An 18,552-nucleotide genomic window follows, 5' to 3' on the forward strand; every position below is an offset into this window, starting at 1 on the left:
TTCAAGACTTTTACCCATTTAGAAAGGTAACCCAAAATGGAGGTAAATTTAGGCAATGTTATTTCCCAACTATTAAATATATAAAATACCTTTATATACATAGCTATCCATGTGTAGTAAAGAAGCATTTCTTTCATTACTTCATTAGTATCTCTGCCTACTTTCCCCCCCTCTAGAATCAGAATTTTCTAATGTTGTGGTTCAAAGTTTTCTAGAATCAGCTTTTCTATCATATGCTGCATATACCCCACTAATTCACCAATCCTTTAGTTTTCTTTTAGGAGGGTAGTTTTAATTTCCTGTTGTTCATTTTTTTTCCATGTAGTTTCTCATTTTCTTGTAGTATTTCACAAAAAGCTCTCCTCCATTTCTCTTCCACTTCTTTCCAGTTCTGAGAATACTTTGCTTTAATCAGGAGATCAAAAAGTTCTTTAGAAAATTCTTTAAGGTTTTCAATTTGACTATTCTTGAGGTCTGTTGCAACATCAGTGTTAGAAAACTTTAGGGTTAGTTGGTCATTCCAAAGTTTTCTTTTGGATAAGTTTTTGACTGAATTCAACATCGACTCTATCAACTATAGCTGCAGATGGCTGGATCATCTTCATTATGGCATGATATTTCCATTTATGTTATATAAAAATAATTTTTATAGTTCTTTTGGGTCCTTCTTTAATAATAATTGATCCGACCCTGTAATTTCATTGGTATAGGGAGCTGTCCATGAAAGTTCATTTTGTCAATCTACCATAAACTATCTTGTAACTTATAGTTAGATGGTTCCCTGAGGCTTTCAGAGGACCTTAGTTTCCCAGGTTCACCTAGAGGTGGGGTGCACTCAGGTTTTCCTGATTTTCAAAGCCAATATTGTAGTTCATGCCATATCCTTTCTCATAATCCATTCTCCATTCCAAACCCTTCCTTATCTAGGTACTATCTTCATTCAATAACTACTCCATTCTCTGTGATAAATGTACCCAAGGATTAGATCTCATTGTCAAAACAAATCACACTTGATCATTAGCATGAAAGGGAATTATCAATGCTGTTTAAATAAGAGACATTTGTGAACATAGTTAACAGTTGAAGTCAGTTAAGTGTCCCTATGATTTTCCTTGCCTAATCGGCTTCCTTTTTTTCTTTGGCATGAAACCAGATTTGGGAAAATTTTTGGAAAGGATTAAAGGCAGGGAAAACAATTAGGATGTTTTTTCTAGGCAAGAGGTAAGAAGAACATGAATTAGGAGAGTGGAAATGAGAATGGGAAGGAGTGAATGGATAGAAGAGAAATTTCAGAGGTTAGAAGCAACAACTTATCCGTTGATCATATAAGGATAGGATGAACTGAGAGAGGGAAAGACATGCTCAAAGGTAACTGGATGATAGTGCAAGGAAAAGAAACAGGGAATAAAATTTGTTTTTGTCATTTATCCTCCCCATGTTTCAGTGTCCCCATTTGTAAAATTTTAAGATCAGACAGTTACAACTCTAATTTCCTCTGCAGCACTATTAATTTATGATTCAATGATATAGCAGTTGGGTCAGTGGTGGCCCAAAAGGTACAGAAGCTATTTTCCCCAGGATTTTAGCATTAGAACTGACTATTAAAATATTAATTTAATTTTTTAAGTTAAAAAATAATTTAAAGAATTTTTTAAAATAATAAAAAAATTAAAGAAAAAATAATTTAAAGATCATAAACAATTTTTAGGCTCTCTATATGAAAGTTGATACTAAAACAGTTATTAGATAATTTTTTAATTAATATTGAAAATATAACACAAATATCCATCTATGGACAGCTAATTGAAGAAGTCTGAGATAGAACACAGGGCCACAGGTCAGGATGAACTGAGTTTTAAAATAAGCCTCAGACAATTCCTACCTGGGTAACTCTGAGCAAATCAAATAAACTTTGCCTCAGTTTCCTCAACTGTAAAGTGGGAATAGTAATATAGCACCTACTTCCAAAAGGCATTATGAAAATCAAATAAGATAATACTCACAAAGTTCTTAGGACTGTGTCTGGTACATAATAGGTTCTTAATAAATGCTTGTTATTTGCTTTCCCCTCCCCCCAAATTGGACTTTTTTCTGACTATGATACCATTATATTTTTTGATTCTCTGGAAAAGTTATTATAACCAATCAGCAGCAATGGGTAGCCTTTGAGCAAGGGAATGATTTCTTTGAGCAAAAGAGTGACTTCAAACTGTTTTTCAGGAAGATTAATATGGTTGGAGTGCTTGAGTAATTAAGGGAGAGAGAGAGAGAGAGAGAGAGAGAGAGAGAGAGAGAGAGAGAGAGAAAGAGAGAGAGAGAAGGAAAAAATTGTCACTAAGTAAGAGGTTGTAGTACTTCAGGCACAAAAGTGCATAAAGATCTGAGTCAGGATGAAAACAAAGAGTAGAGAACAGATGAATCTAAAAAAAGGCATAATTGATAGAACTTAGCAACTAGATATGTAAAGCTAAGATAAGAGAGGCATAGATTGTAATAGATGGACTCTGAGGTCCCTTCTAATGCTTGTATCCTGAGAATGCTTTGTGTGGGCTTCTCTGCATGGAAACAAAAAGGAGGTCAAATAAATCTGACACTGTTTATATTATTTATCTCAAAAAGATAAGCAATGTAAATCAATATAGTGAGCTCTGTCAACTGTAAGTGGTTGACTTTGTAGGCAGTAAAACTCCATTTCTTAACTTGATTGTTTAATGGACATCAGAGTCTTTCAACTTCAAGGTAAATGTTGACTCTGGTGTTCTCTTAGTCAATATTTATATTGTATAAATCTTAATGTGAATGCTTTTTTGCTGGTTGATAGCATTTGATCTGGATTTCAAAGCCAAGTAAAAATTTAAAGGAAGGTTGAACAGAAAAACGAGGTAAAAATTCCAAGCATAGAAAACATACAGAATAAGAGTTAAGTCTTAGGAAAGCATGGAGCTACATATGGAAATAAGACAGGTATACTGGTAGTCAATTGTGGCAGGCACTGGATGTTTGACTGAACAGTATGAATTTTGCTTGGTAAACATAAGGTATACTAAATCCTTAGGTCTAAATTTCTTATCCCTTTTCCTTTATCCTATTCTCACACAATTGATTTCCAAATTGTGGTTCTTTACAGTTGAATAATTAAATCTATCTTATTAGATTTGGCCTATTGTTCTAATCATCAATATCTTTTTCTAATTCCAGTTTTTTCATCTAACATGATAGCTATCCAACCCAGATTCATATCAGATACATATTTGATAAGCATGTTATTTACTCCTTCATCCAAGTAATTTAGAAACAAATAAGGCCAAACATAGCATATGACATTCTATTAGACAGCTTTCTAAATATGTAATTATATTCTCTTTATGAATCCTTAACCTTGTGGATCTCAGGCAAGAGTCACAGTTATTTTGCTCTTGTTAGGATTCTGGATTTATTTATCATACATAATCTATTTCCTGAAATGTCCTTGTGATATGGTATTGGATAATTTTTATAATGAGTTGGAAAGGGGAAAGAGAAAAGAAGAGAAAAGCTAGAACCTAGAATTATGATCTTATAGAGCCAATAGAGGTCCTATAGAGCCTTTTATCAATAGATTGTGGTAGCAGCAACAATTTAACCTGAATTCCAACAAATGGATGATAAATTAAGAGAACCAAAATGGGTTACTGTATGCTATTTTGCTAAACCTATTGGAATAAGAAGGGAAGAAAATGGTGGTTCGAAGCTAACATGCTCCCAGAGCTTTCCCCTACCAAAGATAAATGAAGCCTCTATTCTGGCATTTACACTACAGATCCTCATCAAGAAAAAGAGAAGACTTAAAGAAGTTTTCAACTGTAGACATTGTGGAGGATCTTCAGTAAAGGTCTGTCTCTTTCGGGGAAAAGGAGAGGTACAATCCAGGAGGTGGGAGAGTGAGGAAAGCCAATAGGAGGCTTTTAGTCACAGTACAATACTGGTCCCAATGGCTTAACAATAACAGAGGTCCTGGCAGCTAAATAGCAAGCCAGCAGAGAGGACTCCAGCCTCAAATAATGTCTGAACCCTGAAAACACCAGGGTAAAAGACAGGACTGGGTTGGGAACAAACCACTGTTAAGTCAGAACCTGGACATAAAGGAAGAAAAAATAAAACCTCTGCAAAGGCAAGACCTGGACTGCAAAGGCAACATCTTGGCCAACAACAAGCAAGGGATCAGAACCAAGCCCCAGGAAAATAAAAACCTGGATCTATACAATCTATAACCCAGGAACAGAACTAAAATAACAAAGATGAACAAAAAAGTTAAAAGAGCACTCACTATAGAAACTACTTTACAGACAAAGATGACAGCAATGCCATGTCAGAAGAAGAAAGCAGTGAAAAATCACTCACAGGAAAAGTATCGAAAAGTCTATAACTTGGACTCAAATACAAAAGCTCATGGAAGAGCTTAAAAATAATTTAAAAACCAAAGAAGAGAGGAAGAAGAAAAATGGAAAAAAGAAATGAAAGTCATGCAGAAAAATTATGAAAAGTTGATCAAAGAAATCAACCCTGTTAAAAGTAAAAATAACCAATTGAAAAAGGAAACAGAAGCTAATTGACGAAAATAAAAGCCTAAAAATTAGAATTGAATAAATAGAAATGAATGACTCTATAAGATTCCATCAAACAAAATAAAAAGGCTGAAAAAATTGAAGAAAATGTAAAGTACCTTTTAGGAAAAATGAATGACTTGGAACATGGATGCAGGAGAGACAATCTACATATCATCGGGCTAACAAAAAGCTTGGACTAACAAAAGAACCTGGAAAGCATCATGCAGGAAATTATAAGGGAAAACTGTCCAAATCTACTAGAACAAGAAAGAATCCACAGAATCCCTCAGAACGAAACCTCAGTATAAAAACTTGAAGGGCTATAATAACCAAATTATAGAACCCTCAAATAAAGGAGAGAATATTGGAAACAGCAAAAAGAAAACAATTAAAATATAAAGGAAACACAATTAGACCCACACAGGATGTATCAGCCTCAACACTGAAGGATTGAAAGAAAATATCCTTGGAATAGCATATTTTGGGAGGCAAAGGACCTGGGATTACAACCCAGCATGTACTACCCTGCAAAATTCCACATATACTGTCAGGGAAAAGATGGATGTTCAACAAAATAGAGGACTTCCAGAATTTCCTGACACAAAGACCAGAACTATACAGAGAATTCAGTCTCCAAATACATGACTGAAGAGTTGCATAAAAAAAAAAGGTTAAATGAAAAGGGGAAGGAAAAAACAAAATAAAACAAAACAAATGTTGGTCAAGACTATCAAATTGTATACAACTCTAAAAGGGAAGAACACTTCTATTTCTTTAGAACTTTACTTCTCTAAGTATAATGAGAGGGTAGAAGATAATTAAAGAGAATGAACCTAAAGGATATGGGTTTAATTGGATCTTATCTCTCCACTGTAGAGGTTAAAGATCACATCACTATATTTGAGAGAAAAAGCCCTGAAGAAAAACAGGTGTGTTAATTTAAAATTTAAGTGTCTCATTATCCTTTAACATACTTTAATCTCACTGTGTTTGGCACTGTGTCTAATGAGGGCTTCATAAACTTCGAGGCCCTGAGTCAGTGTCTCTGTAATTTACAGTCATCTGTAAAGTTTTCAAGGAAGATCTCCAGAGCCTCCCAGTACTTAGAGAGCTTTAAGATTCTTTCAGTTAATTAGATCAGGGTTTAACTTAAAAGGTGCTTCACTTAACAACGGGTTAAATACCCTGGATGGGGAGAATAGACCTTGCTTCACTTAATAAGGGTGGGGAGGGGGGAAGTAAAGTATGAAAGAAAATAGGTCTGGTGGGAGGGACAGAATAGTTCAAGAAATGATATGGCTTTGGATGATACTTTGGCTCCTGAGGAGGATTGTGTATACTAGAAAGACACTTGAAAAGGGGGTAAAGTAAAAAACGATTATGATTATAATTTGATGCATTTTGAGCCAATGCTTCTTATCAAGCTAGTAAGTAAACAGTCTGTGATGATATCTTGTTAACAACAGAAGCTTATCAAGAAATCAAATAATCAAAGTGTAATTGATGATATTAGAGTGACAAATAACACCAAGGGAATAGGAACAAAGATTTATAATTTTAGCGGGGGGGGGGGGGGGGGGGGGGGAGGGAGAATGTGAATGCTGAGTAAATTCTATTCAATAGATTTAGCCCAGTGAGCGAATAAGATACAGTCCCACTTGGGTTTAAAAATTTAACAATCTATAGGGAAAGAAGGGACTGATAAAAAGGTAAAGTAAGGTATAAGTGAAAATAAACTGAAAGTTAAATTTTTAAAAGAAAAGTCAAAGGGGAAAAATAGTAAAATTTTGGTGAGGAGGAATAAAAGAAAAGGAAAGAGATAAATACAAATGGAAAAAGATAGTATGGGGGGAAATGCAGAATTAGTTATCTTAACTGTAATTGTGAATGGGAAGAACTGCCCCATAAAATGGAAATGGATAGCAGGATGGATTAAAAACCAGAATCCTACAATATATTGTTTACAAGAAACACATTTGAAGCAGAGAGATACAAACAGGGTAAAGGTAAAAGGTTGGAGCAATAAAAAAATAAAACATGGTAAAAATAAAAAAAAACTTGGGGTAATGATTCTAATCTCAGATAAAGTAAAAGCAAAAATCAATCCCTATTAAAGGGATAAAGAAGGAAACTACATCTTCTTAAAAGGCACCATTGGTAATGAAGCTATATATCATTACTAAATATGTATGCACCTAGTGGTACAGCATACAAATTCCTAGAGGAAAAGCTGAGTAAATTATAAGGAGACCTAGACAGAAAAACTTTAATAATGGAAGATCTCAATCTTCCTCCCTCAGAACTATATAAATATAATAACAAAATAAACAAGAAGTTAAGAAACTGAATGAAATTTTGAAAACATAGATATGATAGACTTCTGGAGAAAACTTAATGGGGATAGAAAAGAATATACCTTTTTCTCATCAGTGCATGGTACCTTCACCAAAACTGACCATGTACTAGGGGACAAAAATTTTATAATCAAATGCAGAAAGCAGAAATAATAAATACAAATATTTCAGATCATGATACAATAAAAATTACATGTAATAAAGGGTCAGGGAAAGGCAAAGCAAGAACTAATCGGAAATTAAATAACTTTATCTTAAATAATGGGTAAATCAAAAAATAATAGAAATAATCAGTAATTATATCCAAGAAAATTATAATAATGAGACTTCATACCAAAATTTATGGGATGCAGCCAAGGCAATTTTGAGGGGAAATTTTATATCTCTAAATGCTCATATGAATAAAACTAGAAAAAGAACAAATTAAACAACCCCAATTAAATACCAGCTTACAAATTCTGAATATCAAGGGAGAGATTAATGAAACTGTTAGCAAGAAAACCATTGATATTATAAATAAAACTAAGAGTTGGCTTTATGAAAAAGCCAATAAAATAGACAAAGCTTTGCTTAATCTGATTTTAAAAAAGAAAGAAGATAACCAAATTGCCAGTACCAAAAAAATGAAAAGGATGAATTTAGCACCAATGAGGAGGAAATTAAAGAGCTAATTTGGAGCTACTTTGCTGCACTGTATGCCAATAAATTTGATAACTTGTGTGAAATGGATGATTATTTACAAAAATACAAACTGCACAGATTAACAGAAGAGGACATAAATTACTTAAATAACCCTATTTCAGAAAAAAGATTTGAAGAAATTATCAATAAACTCCCTAAGGAAAAGTCTCCAGGTCCAGATGGATTTACCATTGAATTCTACTTAACATTTAAGGAACAATTAATTCCTATTCCACATAAACTATTTTTAAAAATAGGAGAAGGACTTTTACCAAACTCCTTTTATTATTCCAACATGGTACTGATACCTAAACCAGAAAGAACCAAAAGAGGCAAAGAAAAATAGACCAATCTCCTAATGAATATTGATGTAAAAATCTTAAATAAAATTTTAGCAATGAGACTATAGTAAGTTATTAACAGGATAATACCCTATGATTAGGTTAGATTTATACTAGGTAGGCAGAGATGGTTCATCATTAGAAAAACACTCAACATAATTACACATATCAATAGCAAAACCAACAGAAATCATATGATTATCTCAATGGATGCTGAAAAAGCCTTTGATAAAATACAATATCTGTCCCTTTTAAAAACACTAGAAAGTTTAGGAATAAATGAAGTTTTCCCTGAAATAATAAATAGTGTCTATCTAAAACCATCAACAAATATTATATTTAATGGGAATAAACTTGTAGGATTTCCAATAAAATCTGTGGTGAAACAAGGATACCCATTATCACCATTACTATTGAACACAGTATTAGAAATGTTAACAGTAGCAATTAAGAGAAGAAAAAGAAGTTGAAGAAAAAGAAATTGAAAGTATCAGAACTGGCAATGAGGAAGCAAAACTTTTACTTTTTGCAGATGATATGATAGTATACTAGAGACACCATGAAAATAATCATTCCTTGAAATAGTTAACAAATTAAGCAATATAGCAGGATATAAAATACACCCAATAAATCATCAGCATTTTATGTGAATAATAAAGCCCAAGAGCAAGAGAAAGAGAAATTCCATTTAAAATAACTGTAGACAATAATAAATACTTGGGAATCTACCTCCCAAGACAAACCCAGAAACTATATGAGCACAATCATAAAGCACTCCTCACTCAAATAAAGTCAGATCTAAAGAACTGGAAAAATGTCAAATACTCATGGTTAGGTTGAGCTAATAATATAATAAAAATGACAATTCTATCCAAATTAAATTGCTTATTCAGTGCCATACCTATCAAAGTACCAAATAACTACTTTACTGAGCTAGGAAAAAATTGTAAAAAAATTCATCTGGAGCAACAAAAGGGCAAAAATAGCAAGGGAACTGATGAAAAAAATGTAAAGGAAGGTGGCCTAGCTCTACCAGATCTAAAATTATACTATAAAGCAGAAGTCATCAAAACTGCCTGGTATTGGTGAAGAAATAGAGTAATGGATCAGTGGATTAGGATAGGTTCAAAAGAAACTGCAGTAAATGACTATAGCAAGCTGCTATTTGACAAACCTGAAGACATCAGTTTCTGGGATAAGAACTCACTATTTGACAAAAATTGTTGGGAAAACTGGAAAAATAGTATGGCAGAAACTAGGCATAGATCCACATCTTACATTTTATAACAAAATTAGGTCAAAATGGGTATAGGATTTAGACATAATTAGCAATACCATCGATAAATTAGTAGACCAAAAAATACTGTAACTATGTGATCTATGGAAAAGGGATAAATTTATAACCAAACTAGAATCAGAACACATTATAAACTGCAAAATGAATGATTTTGATAATGTTAAATTAAGAAATTTTTACACTAATAAAATCAATGCTGCCAAAATTAGAAGGAAAGCAGAAACCTGGGAAACAATCTTCACAACCAGCAGTTTTGATATAGGTCTCATTTCTAAAATATATAGAGAATTATATCAGATTTATAAGATCACAAGTCATTTTGTCAAAGAATATGAACAGACAATTTTCAAATGAAGAAATTAAAGCTATATATACTCATATGAAAAAATGAGAAATGCAAATTAAAACAACAATGAGGTATTGTCTCACAGCTATTAGATTAGCGAAGATGATCATTGTTGGAGAGGTTGTGGGAGGATTGGTATATTGATGCCTTGCTGGTGGGGTTGTTAATGGATCCATCCTTTCTGGAGAGCAATATGGAACTGTGCCCCAAAAGCAATAAAACCGTTCATACCCTTTAAACTAACAATTCCAATTCTAAGTCTATATCCAGACTAAATAATAAAAAATGGGATATGTCCTATCTGTATTCCAAAGTATTCATAGCAGCTTTTTTTTGTAGTGGCAAAGCATTGGAAATTGAGGGGATGCCCATCAATTGGGGAATGGCTAAACAAGTTATGGTACATGAATACTATGGAATACATATACTATGGAAAACATAAAGGGTTGGACTCTAGAGAAGAATGGAATGACTTACAAAAAGTGAAGAAAACAATGTGTAAATCAACAACTACATTATGAAATGAACTACCTTGATGGAAGCAGTTCCTCCCAGCATTCTAGAGAGCTAGGACAACTTCATTTGACTGGTTATGGACTATATTATTCCCTAACCAGAGGAAGAAAAACAACACAAAAGAAAGCACACAGGAAAAAACCAACCCTTCTGAATCCGATGAACACTTTATAAAAATTATGTCTTACGTATCTCTTTCCCTTAATCCTAATTCCTCAACCCCAAAATTATGAATTTGTAAACATGTTTAACACAACATGTATGTAAAATTCTAACCTAACTGTTCCCTGCTGAGGGGAGGGGGGTGGGAAGGGAGGGTGGAGGGAAATTTTGTAACTTGGAAATATGCATGTACATAATGATGAAAATAAATAAATACAATTTTAAAATAGAACAAAAAAAGGAATAAAGGGGAAGCTAGATGGCACAGCAAATAGAGTGCTAGGTTTGAAGTTAGAAAGACATATTTCCCTAAATTCAAATCTGGCCTCAATTACTTCCTAACTGTGTGACCTTGGGCAAGTCACTTAACTCTGTTTGGCTTAGTTTGCTCATCTCTAAATTGGAGAAGGAAATGACAAACCATGCTAGTGTCTTCACAAAGAAAATACCAAATACGATCATGAAGAGTCAAACATAACTGAAAAAATGACTGAAGAATGATAGGCTCAATACTATACCTTACTAAAAATTCATTCCAAAATTCAAATATTTATAGCATCCAAATTTTTGATGTAAAACTTTTAGTTGTCCTTCAGTTATTCAATGAGGGGTATAGATACAACCCGGGTTTACAGTCTTAAGAGGTTTTACTTGTCAATACTTCTTTATATGATTAGAAAATTGTTTAGCAATGGCATGTGAACTCTGGTCCAGAGGACAGAAATCTGCTGCTGAATGTATTCTATACTAAGGGACATGATTCTCTTAAGACATGAGAATGAACTTTGAATTTTTAAGCTTGAAATTCCAAACTTGTAGGCCAATAACTGACGGGGTAAATATACGAACATGTGATACAGGCAACACAGATTTTTACATCTCTCTTCAGAATAAAAGAATGCTGATTCAAGAAATAAGTCTAGGTGTAGTAGATTCAAAGTACATGAAATTTGGCCTGTTTCTACTTGATGCAAAGCTGTTGGATTTAAAAGTTCAGATATTTGCATATATAGATTTAAAAAGAAGCACCAACCACATGTGAATTCATTTTTTAAGAGAGTTAAATGAAACCAAATTATGTTTATAGAAACAAAGGGAAATGGATCATTCAACAGTAATATACCTAATGTGGAAAAACTGGGTCACTATACCTTTAACTTTGGTTTGGATGCAGTTTAGAAATAGAATTGTTTTTTCTTTGCAGGGAATGAATACTGAATGGTCTGCAAATCTCCAGGCTTTTCATTTGACTTTACCCCCATCAACCACTTACTGTACCTTGTTTTGCCTCCTTTGTCTTCTCCTAAGCCTCAGGAATTCCTTGTGTTGTCTTGAAACAAAGTTAACAGCTGCATATTCCAGTAAGGCAGCAAACACAAACAGGAGACACACTGCCATCCAAATATCTATAGCTTTTACATAGGATACCTAAAAGGAGAGAAGAATGATAGTGTTTTGAGCAAATGGGTGCTCTCCCTTTCCTTTAATAATGGATTTGCAACATTTTTTTTCTTCAACTTAAGTGAAGAATGAATATATTTCATATTTCAACTTCCAGGCAAAGTCATGAAAGGTACATCTTTACATTTAGCTTTTAAGTTCAAATAGATTAAAAAAATCAAATTGCAACATAATCTAATTATTGCTTAAGGTAATCAGTGCTCCCAAACCAATTTTTTTCCAAGAAGTTCTCCCCCATCCTTCCAGTCAAATCTCAATACCACCTTCTTCATGTCTTATCATCCCTGCTCAGGAATTCTCTTTCCTCCCTCAGCCCTCATATAGCCTTTTGTTTGTCCCTCTCTCATCAGGAATTTGTCATGATTTAATTGTATGAATTTAGGTGAATATATGTCATATTTATGTACTAGCTCCTTGAGAACAAAAATCATGCCTTATTCATCTTTTTATCTCTTGTAGCTTCTGGTACATTGCAGTCAATCAACAAGAATTTATTGAGTGAAAATATATGTGCTCTAGTCACTTAAGAAATGTGTAAAAACATTTTTACCTAATATTGATTTTCCCATTCTATTGAATCAGCAACTATAGCTTTTTCAGTCTAGTGAGAAGCCTTGAATCACTGAAATACTGAATAACTTTTATTATTCATCTGCTTTACCATGAATGAGCTGTATGATCTCAGTCAAGTCATTTATCTTTTATGGACCTCAATTTCCTCACTTGTAAAAGGAAGTTAAGGGGGTGAATAGAATGTTCGAAGACTTAGATATGAAAGACTTCTGGAGAAAATTGAACAGCGATAGAAAGTAATATAGCTTTCTTTCTGCAATATGTGGCACCTACACAAAAACTGACCAAGTTTTATGACATAAAAACAGAAATTTCTGCAGAAAGGCAGAAATATTGAATGTATCCTTCTCAGACCATGAAGCAATAAAAATCACATGCAATAAAGGCCCATGGATACATGGATATAAAACTAATTGGAAATAATATGATTATCTCAGTAGATGCTGAAAAAGCCTTTGACAAAATACAGATTCCATTCCTACCAAAAGCACTAGATAGTTTAGGAATAAATGGATTGTTCCTTAAAATGATGAGCAGTATCTATCTTAACCCATCAACAAGCATTATATGTAATGGGGATAAGGTAGAGGCATTCCCAATAAGATCAGGGGTGAAACAAGGATGCCTGTTATCATCACTACTATTCAATACTGTATTAGAAATGTTAGCTTCAACAATAAGAGAAGAAAAAGAAATTGAAGGTATTAGAATTGGTAATGAAGAAACAAAACTCTCACTGCAGATGACATGTAGATGATGCAGATGATACCAAGAGAACTCTAAAAATATCATCTAAAAAACTACTGGAAATAATTAGCAATTTTAGAGTTGCATGATACAAAATGAATCCAAATAAATCCTCAGCATTTCTATATATTACTAACAAGATAGCAGCAAGAGATAGAAAGAGAAATCCCATTTAAAATAACTTTAGGGTGGCTAGGTGGTACAGTGGATAGAACACTGGCCCTGGAGTCAAGAGTACCTGAGTTCAAATCTGGCCTTGGACACTTAATAATTACCTAGCTGTATGGCCTTGGGCAAGCCACTTAACCCCATTACCTTGTAAAAAAACAACAACAAACAAAACAAAACAAAAACCCAAGCCTAAAAGAAAAGAAGAAAATTTGATTTGGTTCTCTGTATATGTTAGAAATGAGTCCTTTCTCAGAAATGCAAGTTATAAAAATGGTTTCCCAATGTACTACATTTCTTTTGATCTTGGTTCCAATCATTTTGTCTGTGCAAAACAACCCCCTAAAAATAAAAAAAAATAAAAAAATAATATAAATTTAGACATTGTTGGTGGATATGTGAACTGATCACAATTTTCTTGAGAGCAATTTAGAATTATGCTCAAAAGGCAATAAAAATGTGTCTAGCCTTTCATCCAGCAATACTGCTACTGGGTCTGTATCCTGAAGAGATCATGAAAAAGGGTAAAAACCCCTCATATACAAAAATATTCTTAGCAGCTCTGTTTGAAGTGGCAAAGATTTGGAGATTGAGGGGATAAACTATGGTATATGTATGAAATATAGAACTGTTGTTCTATAAGAAATCACAAGGGATGGGATTTCAGAAAAGCTAGGAAATATTTGCATGAATTGATGTCTGAGATGAGCAGAATCAGAAAAACATTGTACACCCTAATGACAACATAGAGTGATAATCAACTTTGATGGACCTTCTCTCTCCATCAAGTGCAGTAATAAGGCAAAATTTTAGGGGATCTGTGATGGAGAATGCCATCTGTATCTAGAGAAGGAACTGTGTAATTTAAATGAAGACCAAAGCTTATTAGCTTCATTTTTTTTAATTGTCTATCTCTAATGTTTTCTTTCTTCCTTTTAGAACTGTTTCTGCTCTTCGCAATGTACTCAATTTTGATCTATGGATGCCATGGATGCAAATGTAAAAACTATATCAGATTGCCTTCTGTTGAGGGGAAGGGGGAGGGAAGGAAGGAAGGAAGGGAGAAACATATTGTAGAACTCAAAATCTTGCAAAAAATGATTGGTAGAAATTACTGTTGGAAACCAATTTTTATACACACACATATAAAATGAACAAATAAATTAAAAATGAAACTGGCAAGAAAACAAAAATTATATAAAAACGTAATACTGAATAACTTTTAGCAATCATGTGGTTTAACATGGATGAGCTGCAGGACCTCAGTCAAGTCACTTATCTTTTATGGACCTCAGTTTCCTCACCTGTAAAAGGAGGGGGGCTGGACTAAAAGATCTCTAGATTATGTTCCAGCTGTAAATCTATGATCCTATGATCTCTCTTGCCATAAAAGGCAGAAGGAACTCAGGAAACATCTAACATATATAGGACCTGAGAAAGGTGAAAATATACATATAGAAACAATGCTTTTTGAATCTTTTACTGTCTGTACAGTTGTCTAGATAAGACATTTCACAATTTTTGGGGGGGAAGGGAATTTCTAAGGTTTATTTTCCTTGGAAATGGTCCCAGCTCCAATGTAGTTAGTTAATCCTGATTTTATTTGTGAGGCAGATGATATTTTGATGAGAAGATTCAAACTTGTATAGAGTCATTTAGTTTTTCTGAAATTCATTTTCATTTACTGTAAAGTGAAGACAATCATTTCTATTGCTTACTTCATGGGATAAAAAGATACTGTATGTGGGTATGTGAAAGTGCTGTATATGAAAGTATATGTAAAAGTGCTTTTTATTCACAAAGTGCTCTATATTTCAGCTGTTACATCATAAGAAGAAGAAACTTTTCAATGTATTTGAAACAACTGAACTTCATTATTTCATAACTTCTTTATGAAACATGAATCTACCAATCTCATTTAACTGATTCTATATTAGAATTCTTAAACTTGAATTCTCATCATAATTATACTATTATTCAGACAGTTTAATTTCATCATACTGTTTTCCAAGATGACCTAATCTTTTTAGTAACTGAATTATTAATCTGATTCTCTTTAAATTACACATTAAGTATTCCTAGAATATTTCTTTTCATTCAAAACCATGATTTTGTTTTGAGATTAGCCCTTGTATTATATCTCAGCCTCTGTAGAAATTTTGTTTCTCTGGGATGATGGTATGCTACCAAGCACAACCTCCCACAGTTTTATTTTATTCAAAGAGTTTCTAAATGTTTTAAGATTACTAATGAGAGAAGTTCGCTGAAGTCTAAGATATATGTGAACCAAGAACTAAGTTTGATAAAAATGACAAAATCTTCTCTCTCCTGGTCTAGTATTAATATCTCTCAAGTATTTGAAAACCCTTTCCCTAAACTCTCTTATTCATCATTAATGCTAAGTACATAGTTTTTTTAATAAGACTTATAAGTCTTCACTGTTTCTTAATTGTTCTTTTTAGCCATTGAATTATTTCCAAATTGTGAATATATTCCTAGAATAAAAATTTTAACACCAAATATTCAATTCTTCCTGTTGATTTATAAGGATTTATGGAGCATCCTTTTCCTTAGCATCTACTATATGATTTTCCTGTGTATGCCACTCAGAATCAAAATAGCTACTCTCTTTTACAATTTTGTTGCTAAGATCCTTCTTCTAGGTGAATATTCCCAGAAAGATTTAGTTCAAACCTCTCCCAAAATACATTCTTTTTTAAAAAAAAATTATTTATGACAAAGGAATTAAGTGACTTGCTCAAGTTCATGTAGGCAATTATTGAGTATCTGAGGTTGGATTTGAACTTACGTCCTCCTGACTCCAGGGAAGGTGTTTTATTCACTGTGCCACCTAGCTTCCCCACACTGTTAAAATACATTCTTTAAAAAGTTTTGTTTTATATTTATGTGACCTCTTCCTGAACTAAGTTAGTACAATCTACAAGTGATATTCAAATATGATTAGGCCCTCTGAAATTCTATTGTAGGCCACAAAATTAGTATTACCCCAAGTCATTTATTGATCGACCTTTTCCTTGACTCATGACTGTTTTCATTACCTGTTCACCAGATTAAGGCTCAGAATACTCAAACATATTCCTCCCATTCTTCCTGCCTTTTGCTTATATCAGTGGTCTTCAAACATTTTTAATCTCATGTTCTCTTTACAGTCTTAAAAAGTTTATTTAGGGCAACAGGGTTAAGAGTGTCTTGCCCGTGGTCACACAGCTAGGCAATTATTAACTGTCCTAAGTCATATTTGAACTCAGGTCCTCCTGACTCCAGGGCTGGTGTACTATCTACTGCGCCACTTAACTGCTCCCCTTTATACTTTTAAAAATTAAGTACTCTCCCCCAAAGATCTTTTATGTGGATTATAACTATCCCTATTTACTACATATCTTACTTCAATACTTTAGATGATTTATCATTATTATAAAATATTTTTGACCTCACAGATCCCCTAAAAGGGTTTTAGGAATCCTCAGGGATTTCCAGACCATGTCATGGGAACCTTGAGCTTACAAATCCTGGTGCTTTTTTCACTTGGCTCTTTGTATTTTTCTCTACTCTCATATTCTTGGTGAACTCATCCACTTAACTATCATTTCTCATAAAAAATATCTGATATGTTGTATTTCAAGTTTTATGAAGTACTTTAATAATAATAATAATAGCTGACATTTATAAGGCACTATAAAATGTTACTAAGTATTTTAAAGTATTTTACATACATTATCTTATTCAATCCCCACAACAGTCTTGGGCAGGAGGCATTATAATTGTTAACCTATATACTGTTGCCAAGACTTTTCCTTATTCTACATTTTTATTATGTCAATCTCTTTTTAAGAGCCTATAAAGGCACCCTTATGTCTCTAGCATCAAGTCTAAACTCCTCTTCCTGGAATTCAAGAACACAATTTGGAAATACTCTCCTAAGAATCTTTATTTCCCTTTACTCATCCTCCACTTTGGTTAGATAAATCTGCTGAAAGTCCCCACACCATGCCTTGTTATTCTTCAAGTCTTCACCTTTCCTTTTACTGTGTCCCCATATCTGGAAATCCCACTTCCCAATTTCTTGATCTACTCAACTTTCAATGCCTACTCTGACACTCTTGCTTGGTTTTTCCATCATACTTTCAGGAACCTCATCATTCCAAACCTCATCAGTATCCTTTGCCCCTCTGAGTTTGGAGGATGGTGATGAATTTCATACCTCCATTTATGGAAAGCATCCCTACTTTCTTTCATGCCCTCATGCCAGGTACATGATTCTCCTCCAGTACCTTTCCTTTGATGTATTTTCTTCTCCTCTTAAATTGTAAACTCTTTGATGGCAAGAACTGATTTCTTTCTTTCTTTCTTTCTTTCTTTCTTTCTTTCTTTCTTTCTTTCTTTCTTTCTTTCTGCAAGGCAAAGGGGTTAAGTGACTTGCCTAAGGTCACATAACTATGTAATTAAGTGTATAAGCCCAGATTTGAATGCAGGTCCTCCTGACTCCAGGGTCAATGCTCTATTCACTATGCCACCTATCTGCCCCCAAAACTTTTTCACATTTATATTCCAATAACTAAGCATACATACATAATAAATATTTATTGAATGACTGACTACACACAGTTTGGTCATTCCCTTGATCTTGCCATCATCTAGAAATGTTCCACTTTCATGTTTATGAACCAAATTCCCATTTCAGATTATAATCTTTTATTATTCCATCTTTCCTGTTCTTCTTTAAGTTAAATATTTAATTAAAACCTAGGGCAGTTATATGGGAATCATCTATATAGAAATGATAATTAAACCTATGAAACTAGGCTAAATGATTAAAGAGTTACAAAAAGTCAATAAGGATAAGAATGGCTTAAAAAGTTAAATTGGTCATTTGGGGAAGGGAGATACAAAAAAGCTCACTGGAGAAATCCTTAAAGATTAGAATTGAACAAATGGAAATTAATGACTTTATGAGAAATCAAGAAACAATAATTAAATTCAAAGAATGAAAAAGAAGACAATGTAAAATATCCCATTGGAAAATCAACTGACCTATAAAATAGATCCATGAGACAACCTGAAAACCATGATTTAAAAAAGAGCTTAGACATCATTTTTCAAGAAATTATCAGAGAAAACTTCCATGATGTCCTAAAGCCATAGGGTAAAATAGAAATTGAAAGAATCAACCAATCACCTACTGAAAGAGACCCCCAAATTCCCAGAAATATTATAGCCAATTCCAGCACTCTCAGGTCCAGGAGAAAATATTACAAGCAACCAAAGAAACAATTTAATTATCATGAAGTCATAGTCAGGA

General features: G+C 33.3%; 1 protein-coding gene across 3 annotated transcripts in view; it reads right to left on the minus strand.

Moving 5' to 3' along the window:
* The window catches only part of GLRA2 (glycine receptor alpha 2), a 272,444-nt gene that overhangs the window by 43,743 nt on the left and 210,149 nt on the right, over positions 1-18,552 (minus strand). For 2 of the 3 annotated variants that reach the window (XM_074192705.1, XM_074192704.1), the window contains one exon: positions 11,562-11,711. In XM_074192705.1, the coding sequence (XP_074048806.1) occupies positions 11,562-11,711 (150 nt within the window). Of the gene's footprint in view, positions 1-10,033; positions 10,059-11,561; positions 11,712-18,552 lie in introns of all 3 variants that reach the window. The other variant, XM_074192703.1, reaches the window with a different exon arrangement.

This window comes from Macrotis lagotis, chromosome 6 (assembly GCF_037893015.1).
Source record: "Macrotis lagotis isolate mMagLag1 chromosome 6, bilby.v1.9.chrom.fasta, whole genome shotgun sequence".
NCBI lineage: Eukaryota > Metazoa > Chordata > Mammalia > Peramelemorphia > Peramelidae > Macrotis > Macrotis lagotis.